At 37.9% G+C, this 11,421-nt stretch overlaps 1 protein-coding gene across 1 annotated transcript; it reads right to left on the reverse strand.

The window, feature by feature from the left end:
- Nucleotides 1-8,513: 8,513 nt before the first annotated feature.
- LOC137408397 (uncharacterized) lies at nucleotides 8,514-10,570 on the reverse strand. Its single transcript, XM_068094912.1, has 2 exons — nucleotides 10,400-10,570; nucleotides 8,514-10,221 (listed from the first exon to the last, which is right to left on the reverse strand). Exon 2 carries the CDS (start codon nucleotides 10,169-10,171, stop codon nucleotides 8,906-8,908), a length of 1,266 nt encoding a protein of 421 aa, XP_067951013.1. The 5' UTR covers nucleotides 10,172-10,221; nucleotides 10,400-10,570; the 3' UTR covers nucleotides 8,514-8,905.
- Nucleotides 10,571-11,421: the final 851 nt, after the last annotated feature.

Raw genomic sequence — 11,421 nt, forward strand, 5'->3', positions numbered from 1 at the left:
GAAAAGGCAGGAAGAGGCCAGAGTGGACCCTGTGCCGATAATGCCGCCCCCCACTGGGAAAGGTTGCTCCTGGAGGCTGCTGAAAAGCGAGGACAGAAGGTAACTCCGGGAAAAACCTCGGCCGGACCGGAGGAAGGAGAACGCCAGAGACGCCAAGGACACTCTCCAAGTTTGGTAGAAGCCAATCCGGTCCCACTAGAAGAAGTTCCGAGAGAACCGAAATCAAACCCGGAGGAGACTGGAACGGCTCCGACACCGGAGACTTCATCAGAACCTGTCCACCACAACCCAAGGCCGGCCCGGACTACTAGAAGGCCGGACCGATACGGGAACGGGGTGTGCTACTCGATGGAGTCACTGGCAAACGACCCGGAGGTGGGACAAGAGGACAACCAGGTAGTTCTCACGGCTGCTACCAGGGCCTTTCTGTTGGAGCACTCGCTCAGCCCGGACACCCTCTGTTTGTTGGAGGACTTGGATGGCGCATGCGATGCGTCTTTGCCAGAACTATTGACTTCGGTCACCAGGAGTTTGAAAGAAGCTGAGGAAGCCCTAAGTGCACCGAAGCCAGTCGGTGTGGCAACAGATCAGGGAGATCGGGAGTGGAAGAAGGCGGCTGCCGAGGCCGGCACGAGCTGCCCCGAGTCAGCTGCTTCAGACACGGATGTGGAGGACCTGGATAGAACCCGGACAGGAGAAGAGGAGGTCTGCCACATGACTGCCTAAGGCTCTCTCCCAAGGTCTAGATTGGAGACCATGGTCACCAATGGGGGAGAGTGTTGTGGAATGTGGTCCACTGGGAGCTGAGCATAGGGCTGAGTTAAGCCGGGCCAAGCTGTGTTTAGTCAAGCGTGTTAATGAGGTCGGAGTTCAGCCAAGCCAGAGCCATGCCTGGTCCAGCCAAGTAGAACGGAGGCGAAGCTTACTAGCTATATAAGCTCGAACATTTGTGTAGAAGAGCAGAGCTGTTCTGGGCCTGTTCATTGCCTGTTACTTGATTCTTTCTTGTACACCTTGATGAACTAAGCAGAAATATATGTATTGTACTCATGCACGAGTCATGTACTAGTGGAGGAAAGTGAAGGTTGCACAAACCTTTACAGTATGTAATATTTATGTAACATGTTATTCAATATATATGTTCAATAATTTATTTATGAATTTATTTCTCAAAGTTTGTGTGTCTGTATCCGTGTGTTTGTGTGTATGTCCAGCTGTTGCTATATAAATCTAAGAATTAAAATTACCGTAAGTCCTTATGCTCAAGCCGCGCGGCCTGTCGTTGGGCGCGGCTTCTGGTTGAAGGTCATAAGCCGCGGCTAACGCCAAGTTTTTAAAACTTACGTGGGGCTCAGGGCGGCTTCTCAATAAATGCGGTCTCTGCTCAGTTCCGCGCTATAACCGTAGAATCGCAGTCATGATACACTTTTATGTACGGGGTTTTGGCAACCTACTCGTTTATTTTCAAGGTCATGTTTATGGAATATTTTAGAATAAAAAAGAATTTATCGCTCATGTTTAACTCACCACAGTCATAAGTAATTAACACCTTTTCATTCTTGACTGGCATCTTTCCATAAACGTGAAGCCCTCTAACAGTGCAATAAAAATCTAGCTGAGACAAGGCACATAAGTTATTGATGCAAGGGTTTAGGAATTTTAATTCGAACTTGGAAGTAAAATAAAAATTTTTCATGTGTACTGATGTAGTCTGGTTTCTTATTCAAGGGGACGGGAGTATAGCGAAACCTGTCTTTCACTCTCGCTCTCGAAGGGGGGCAAGGATGACAAAACATCAGTCATTAGCAGCGGTCTGTGGGCATACGCGGCTTATAGGATTATTTTTCCTTCCATGAGACATCTGTTGTTGAGCACAAGCCGCGCGGCTTGAGCATGAGGACTTACGGTACGCATTATGAATGAATGGAACTCACGGAGATTGGCACCGAACGTTTTAAATCCATGCGCTCAACCACTGAGCTACACAAGACAGATTGATCAAAAACATTACCATATACTGTATAGCGTATGCACACACTAAATGACATATTATTTGAAACTCTATGAATTCTATCAACTCTATGAAACACAATGCTTTTTCCTGCTTTTTTGAACTTTTGTTTTCGGTTTGTCGAAAGGTTCAATCGCTGTATCCGCAGTCAAAGCCAACTCTTTTCCCACGAACAATTGTATTACCTCCATTAGAAGAGCCTCTACATTTTCTCTCCATTCAGTCAGACAAAGATAGAACAATATCTCATTTTGTATTTGTGCCAGTATCGAAATGTACCAATATCGAAAGGTACCAGTACATGTATTATCGTGTTCTAAGTTTTGATGGATAGCATCTGATGAAACAGTAACCTTTTCTATATACACACGCACGCACGCACGCACGCACACACACACTTCTATGCAAGAATTGTTATTATTAATTCAACTTATTCAGGATTTCTATTTTGTTTGCTCAGTTCATATTAACTGTATCATTACTGAATCATATTGTATTGTAATCGTAACAAAACAGACTTAATTCAGCTGTTACTTGCTAATTATTTCACATTTACATTTAAACCCTTTTATAATTGTTTTATTTTTTTTAAATCTATTTGACCTGCACAAAACATTTTTCTCATGATATGAAGTTTGAAAGTTACAGTTGTTTGACAAAGTTTGAAAACCTTGACAGGTGTTTATATTTTCACTCTTAATATATATTATTTTACCTACGCAAAATACTTTTCTCACGGTATGAAGTTTAAATGTTAGAATGGCAAATGTTGTTACATGTTAAATACAAATAAATTTTCTGTTCAAAAACTTTTTTATTACCCGAGAAACGCTGGGCATTCAACTAGTACATTATTTATTTTATAGTATATTATTAGATCATATATATTATTATATTGCCTACTGTAAATTATAATTTATATTATATAATATAAGCATGTATAATATTATATATATAAATAAATGAAAATAATAGCGTATAATTCGAGAAGAGTGCGCAATGATAAAATCAGAGCAAATTAAAATGGATGAAACAGACAAGTACTTTAAATGGAACACTTTATTAATAATAGTTTCATGCTTTATGAAAGCATTATCAAAATGCAGATGAAAGTTTTGTACCAGTTTTATATATATACACTGTATATGTATATATCCATACACCGTTTATGTGTATATATATATATTTGAAAGATTATTGCGAAAAAAGTAAACTTTTAGTATTTGCGCTACAAATTTGTTTCGTGCGGAACACTCATCAGACGCGATTCTGATTGCGTCTCATCAGATCGCGTCTGATGAGTGCTCCGCACGAAACAAATTTGTAGCGCAAATACTAAAAGTTTATTTTTTTCGCAATAATATTTCAAATATTTCATACTCCACTAATTATCTTTTAGGTTTTTAGTGTAGAGTTCTCTTTTTATATGCTTTTGCACTTACATTTAGTTAATATATATATATATATATATATATATATATATATATATATATATATATATTATATTGCCTAATGTGAGGTCAAACAACTAAGTCTGCGAGGCAACTTAGTTGTTTTGTGGCAGGAAGCCAACTCTCATGGGTAATGGGATTTGTGTCCCTTGCCTAAGCTCTGAGCTGCACTGATGAGGCTTCAATAGCCGAAACAGTACTGTCTGTAGCATGTATATATATATATATATATATATATATATATATATATATATATATATATATATATATATATATATATATAAAACTTTGAATATATGTTTTATACAAATATGTATATATATATCTTGAATGCAATTATATATATGATTGGAGTATTTGCTCCACAACACTGTAATACAGACTGAATCAATTTATGACGCAAGCTGACTGCTGGAATCTTAGAGTTTCCTTCTCTTTTAACTTGTTTTAAAGATGAGGCGACAATTTCTGCAATTTCTGGTAAGTATCACACAAGTTGAATAAGTGTTATAACTTTTATGAGTAATTCTAAAAATATCGGTCAGATTATAATGTGATAGTGTGTGTCAAGTAAAACGTCTTTCTCAAGGGTTACTATTGTTTCCCAAAAAACATGACGCAGACTAAATATTTAATTTGACTAAACATTTTTGTCTTCTGTGTGAATGACATACAGCAAGAAAAACTTTTTATGCCAAAGATTTAGTTGGTGGATTTTATTGTTAAATGTTAAAAATCAAAATTTTGACACATCTACGGTAATTTTATAGCAAGAACATTATGTGCATAAGACACTTTTTAAACTACACTAATATCACTTGATTGTTTTCTGAGCACAAAACCATTAAAGAATTACAAAGGCGCTAGCTGATCAATTTGTTAAAGCTCACATTATTTCAAGTCTCTCAAGACAACTACTAGTAAGTATACTGTCTCTCAGGACTACTACTAGTAAGTATACTGTCTATCAAGACTGCTACTAGTAAGTATACTGTCTCTCTAAACTGCTACTAGTAAGTATACTGTCTATCAAGACAACTACTAGTAAGTATACTGTTTCTCAAGACAACTACTAGTAAGTATACTGTCTCTCAAGGCTGCTACTAGTAAGTATACTATCTCTCAAGACTGTTACTAGTAAATATACTGTCTCTAAAGACTACTACTAGTAAGTATACGTTTTCTCTAGACTGTTACTAGTAAGTATACTGTCTATCAAGACTGCTACTAGTAAGTATACGTTTTCTCTAGGCTGCTACTAGTAAGTATACTGTCTCTCAAGACTACTACTAGTAAGTATACTGTCTATCAAGACTGCTACTAGTAAGTATACTGGCTCTCTAAACTGCTACTAGTAAGTATACTGTCTCTCAAGACTGCTACTAGTGAATATACTGTCTCTCAAGACTACTACTAGTAAGTATACGTTTTCTCTAGACTGCTACTAGTAAGTATACTGTCTATCAAGACTGCTACTAGTAAGTATACGTTTTCTCTAGGCTGCTACTAGTAAGTATACTGTCTCTCAAGACTACTACTAGTAAGTATACTGTCTATCAAGACTGCTACTAGTAAGTATACTGTCTCTCTAAACTGCTACTAGTAAGTATACTGTCTCTCAAGACTGCTACTAGTAAATATACTGTCTCTCAAGACTACTACTAGTAAGTATACGTTTTCTCTAGACTGCTACTAGTAAGTATACTGTCTATCAAGACTGCTACTAGTAAGTATACTGTCTCTCAAGACTACTACTAGTAAGTATACTGTCTATCAAGATTGCTACTAGTAAGTATACTGTCTCTCTAAAGTGCTACTAGTAACTATACTGTCTATCAAGACAACTACTAGTAAGTATACTGTTTCTCAAGACAACTACTAGTAAGTATACTGTCTCTCTAAACTGCTACTAGTAAGTATACTGTCTCTCAAGACTTCTACTAGTAAGTATACTGTCTTTCTAAACTGCTACTAGTAAGTATACTGTCTCTCTGAACTGCTACTAGTAAGTATACTGTCTCTCTAAACTGCCACTAGTAAGTATACTGTCTCTCAAGACTACTACTAGTAAGTATACTGTCTATCAAGGATGCTACTAGTAAGTATACTGTCTCTCTAAACTGCTACTAGTAAGTATACTGTCTCTCAAGACCACTACTAGTAAGTATACTGTCTATCAAGACTGATACTAGTAAGTATACTGTCTATCTAAACTGCTACTAGTAAGTATACTGTCTCTCAAGACAACTACTAGTAAGTATACTGTCTCTCAAGATTACTACTAGTAAGTATACTGTCTCTCTAAACTGCTACTAGTAAGTATACTGTCTCTCTAAACTGTTACTAGTAAGTATACTGTCTCTCTAGACTGCTACTAGCAAGTATACTGTCTCTCTAAACTGCTACTAGAAAGTATACCGTAGTCAAGTTGCCTTGAATAAGCCAAGAAGTTTTTTGCAAATCGATGTAGCATAGCATGTAAGCTCAACGGGTTGTTTGGAAAAGATTCACGTGCTATGATCGTTACAGGTTCATAGCTCACTAAACTAGCTTTATACTCTTCTGGCTTGAAATGGCTTGGAGACTTTTACGCTATCTGATTGGATTAAAAAATAATTGTCTCTTGATGGGAGATTTGCAAAGAAAATATATGTTTAGCTATTTAAAAATTAGTAACATAACTGCGCAAACAGCTTATTAGATTGCAAGCTCGAGCAGATGACACGTGATTAAAGGTTGAAAATCTCCTTTAAATTCGTGGTGACCTTCCATATCTAGCTCACTGTCTTATGGCTTTTGCAGTTGTATCAAGTTATGATGGTAGAAGAGTTGATGAGGTAACATTTAGTATGGATGATTCAACAGGTAACTATGCGTAAATGCTATACAGTATCTTATATGTAACACGATCAGGCGTTTAAGTGAGATTTATATTTACGTCATGTACACTCCACGGTTGAGCGAGCCGCGAGGTGCGCTGTCGAGTCTCTAACCTTTCTCTACCTCGCGCTAGTCGTCTCAAATAAATTCTATAATAATTAACCAATCTATTAAACTCCGATTGGGGGCAGTTTGGCCTATTAGTTTGCCTGCACCTCACCAGATCAATTAAAGAACAGGCTCTGATTAGTTTATGCAAATTATGTTTTCAAACGGCAAATTCCACCTAATAAATATTGCTAGCATTTCGCTGAATCTCACTTGAGAGAGTCTCCGAATCTTTTAGACCTGATAAAATATAATAGACACCTAGATTACTGTAGTTTCCTATGCACCCAAAAATAAATTCTATGATACTATCATAGAACATAATAAAAATTCGCTTAGCCTTTGATGTAGATTTCCAAATCCAAATGTTTATAGGGCTGCGAGGCTTGTTTAAGTGAGGTCAAGGTTGACCTTATCATACAAAAACTACTGATATTAGAATAGGATTGAATGATGTATCTGATAGCTTATAGTGTTTGATAGCTTGTTATACCAGATAACATGTTACCCTGTGCCTCATTGTAACAAATTCCTTGTTTTGCCACATAGCTTGTTATGCCAGATAACCTGTTATGTTAAACTCCCTATTGCAAGAGATAGCTTGTTAAACCACATAATATGTTATATTGAGTACTCTATAGTAACGGATAGCTTGTTTTATCGCATAGCTTGTTACATCAGATAATCTGATATGTTAAAAGCATTCTTGTAACAGACAACTTGTTTTATCACGAAGCTTGCTTGACCAGATACGGTTCTGATACGGTTGTTATGTTAACAACCGTATCAGAACATATAGGATCTTTTACCACTCAGCTTCTTATACCAGATAGCATGTTACGCTTTGTACCTCTTTGTAACAGATAGCTTGTTATATGCTGTAGCCTTTTGTGTTGTAAGTTCAACCATCTAGCATCTGTTGTACCCAAAATGCTGAGGAAAATAGCCACCTTCTAAGAGTATTGCTAAGTAGCGATAGTGCAATAACCTGAACAGATTTTGTACAGATTAGATGCATATGTGATAAGGTGTGAGTATTTGGCATGGGTACTATCTTATCTTTTACTCAAGAACCCTCATGGATGTGACACTTTGATGTGACACTTTGATGTGACACATGGATGAGATGCAATAGGGAGTGAGAAAAAAGATAGACAGAATGGGCTCTTCATTTCAAAGTTTTATTTTCTTCATCTGTATACCATCTGCTAAATGATTCTGTCTTCATCTATAAACCATCTGCTAAATGATTCTGTCTTTACCTATAAAAGGGTGAGTGATATCATTACTCACCCTTTCCTGTGACAAACACATACATTGACACCCTTTTGAATAAATTACTATTGGTATTAGAAGTTAATGATTCTTTGTTTGGCAAAGGTCTCACTGAACGGGTTAGGAAACTCCATGTGAAGCTAGTTTTGAATTCAACTGATACGCTGTGAAGCACCTCCTGGAGGATCATCGACAAAGCGATGGTGCGTGGAATTAATACAACAAGCAAGGTTACGCCTTGAGATTAACCATCTTTGATTCATTGCTAAAGTTTTAAAGTGAGATAGTCTTCCTTTCTGTTAAGTAAGCCTTAGCTCTTATGTGGACAGGTGGTTTGACTCAATTTATAAGCTCGTCCGGCCTCACCCCTTATACTCCCATACTAAATTCCACACAAAGGTCTTTATCATCTATGATGACCAGATTATTACACCAGCCTATCAAATACTTGATATCCTACACGGCTAAACTTTGAAGGTATTAAATGTTCATTTCTTGCCTTTTTAAGGAGGATACCGCATGCATTCAGTCTGCTTCCTGTTTATTGATTGACGAGATATGTATTGATGATTTATTGATTTATGAAGGAAAACACTGATGGAGTTATAACATGACTAATTGTGCGATAAAATGGGGCAAATTGAAATGGAGAAGAAAAACAGGAAAAGTTACAGTCAGGTCAATGAATTACAGTCAACAATGAATTTTGTGATTTTAGTTTTGTATCTGTCGACATTTACGTGAACAAAGAGTTTTGAAAAGCTCATCAAATAAATAAGGCAGGAGTATTACGTATTCACACACTCATTGTATTTGTTTATCTATCACAGTGAATGGAGTAAATCCGCGTGGCAAACAAAATAATCTTTAAATCATACAGATGAGCTTTTTAATAAAATTGCAGTGGAAAAATTATTTGTGGCAATATAAATCTCTGCAATAGATAAATACTATCCAAGACTAGCTATAATAGACAGTTTCCTGTCTTGGCCTCCAAGTGCAGCAAACATTCTACTAGCAACTTTCAAGAGGTAATATCACGAAATGGCTAACTTAAGGCTCTAAACCCGCTCTTCTACCCTTGCTCAATCACGTCTTGGTCATGCTTCTCACAAAGACTGCGATGCGTCCTACATGTTTATGAGCGTTTAGTGAGAAGAGACTCGGCTAATAGCGACATCTAATCTTGAACGCTTTCACTCCTTTCACTTATTACTGACAGAACATCAACCATATCTAACACACTTTGTCGTGTTCGTGTGCAGCGATTAAATCGTCTGTTCACTTCTCCTTTTGTGTCTCCACATTTACCAAATGAGAGGTCTTCAGCGATCGTTATAAAATCGTCATCATCTTCCTCGTCCTCATCGTCCATTTCAAATCCATCATTTACCTGTTCAGTGACGGAGTCTTTGCTGGTAGTCATTGTTGATATAGTTACCACATTTTCCATTCTTTTGGTTTTCGTAATTGTCAACCAGACCTTATGCCTGAGCTTGGGGTTTAGCCCAAGAAATACTATTGGTAGTAGCAACAAACTGAACTTCTGTATAGCAACACATAGTCGTAGCGCGATATCAATTATTATTTGTTGGCAATACTGTTCATCATCAATTTGTTGACTCCCACACATAAGAACTAATTGAAGTGAGATTGCAAAGGGTGCGAGTGCAAGAAATAATACGCCAGTTATTGCGATTGCTGAGATAGTTCCCTGCTTGAGAACAATCTTTTTTCTGGTAGTTGTTCCAAGATGTTGAAGTCTTGTTTTTAATCGCAAAGCGACCGCTATAGCGAAAGCAGCTGTTAGAATAACGGATATGAGTGTAACTACGCTATAAATATATGAAAATGAGTATCCATAGACAAGTTTGCCTCCACATCGTACATTCACCCCTTCAGTGAAAAGGTTAGTAGTTGGCAGAATGCTGAAAACAAACGCGATAGAATAAGCAAAGACCAAAAGACATCCAAATAGTTGTCGTGTTTGTCTTGCTGTCAGATACTCCTTAGTTTCAAGTCTAAGCAGACGCTCGATGCTGAGCAGTGGCAAGCAAAGCATAATGGCTATCATGAAATAGTCTGGTATGATAATAAAGATCGTACAAAGCATCGGACTTATCTCCGTGAATTTATCCTCCCCGATGGCGAAGAAGGTTGCTCTGAAGACTAAGTCAGAGAATGCCCCGGCTGTCAGGTTGGCAAGCGTACTCATCATAATCAGACTGGCATGTTTGGCTGTTTTGCGGTGAATAAGAAAAATGAGCAGGAGTCCACCGCTCGAAACAAATATGGCGAGGCCGAAGATGAGAATTGACCAAAAAGCTGCGGCACTATTTAATCCTTGTTTAGTACCGTGTGTGATTGTCTCGTCATAGGTAGTAGGAAAGGGATGACTCGTTGTGTTGCCACAATGCGTTGTACCGTCCGATAGTCCCAAGACCATCTTCGCTTCATTGATGATTCTTCTTCACAACTGCAAGCTGCAGCTCTCGTCTAAAACAATCACAGCAGTCAAATATAAAATATTTAGACTTGGTAAGCGAGAAAATAAGTCTTAAAATGTGTTCGCATCATAACACAAATAATATTCTATGTCTTCTACACGAGTAAATGAAGTTGATAGAAGTCTTAAACAATACCAAGACATAACAAAAATTAGAAAAACACTTACCAATGTGACTAGGCGTTAGTAAAATCCAAAGAGATTATGGAGTTGCTGGAGGATATTGGCATATTCTTCTTGTTGAATAGATGATAGTGTTGATGCTGGTGTAAAGCTTCTACCGTAGTGCGACGTGACTAGTCTATTTGACCAGGCTTTCAACCATCCTATGCCAAAATGCAACCCTGACTAATGTGCCCTGCCGTTGTCTCGCCACGCACCGATGGGCATATCTTGATGGATGCGCTGAAGCAACCACAGCTTACGGTCTTAAGCTGTTTACCAATCATGCTGGATGAAACCCGGTTCACCTGTTTCTCCTCCACCTTCGGCCAATGTCTGAAAGGCTAAATGCTGTTTAATAAAAATAATATACTGGTGTTTCATTGTGTCGTTCACAGTAACTGAATTGACAACAAAAATAGTAAACAGATTTAGTAGTTGTACTAAAGCTTTATTATAGCAAAAATTGAAAAGCTAGAATTGTTTAAGTTAAGGCTTGAGACCGGCCAAGTTGTGCTCAGCCACAAAGCTAGAGTTGTTTAAGTTAAGGCTTGAGACCCGCCAAGTTGTGCTCACCCAGAAAGCTAGAGTTTTTAAGTTAAGGCTTGAGACCTGCCAAGTTGTGCTCAGCCACAAAGCTAGAGTCGTTTAAGTTAAGGTTTGAGACCCGCCAAGTTGTGCTCAGCCACAAAGCTAAAGTTGTTTAAGTTAAGGCTTGAGACCCGCCAAGTTGTGCTCAGCTACAAAGCTAGAGTTGTTTAAGTTAAGGCTTGAGACCCGCCAAGTTGTGCTCACCCAGAAAGCTAAAGTTTTTCAAGTTAAGGCTTGAGACCCGCCAAGTTGTGCTCACCCAGAAAGCTAAAGTTTTTCAAGTTAAGGCTTGAGACCTGCCAAGTTGTGCTCAGCCACAAAGCTAAAGTTGTTTAAGTTAAAGCTAGAAACCCGCTAAGTTATGCTCTGGGAGAAAGCTCAAACATTAAGGTTAACAAAGCTCACAACATAACTCATTAGTAATTTCTCTTTTTTTG

The sequence above is a fragment of the Watersipora subatra genome, chromosome 11, assembly GCF_963576615.1.
Source record: "Watersipora subatra chromosome 11, tzWatSuba1.1, whole genome shotgun sequence".
Taxonomy (NCBI): domain Eukaryota; kingdom Metazoa; phylum Bryozoa; class Gymnolaemata; order Cheilostomatida; family Watersiporidae; genus Watersipora; species Watersipora subatra.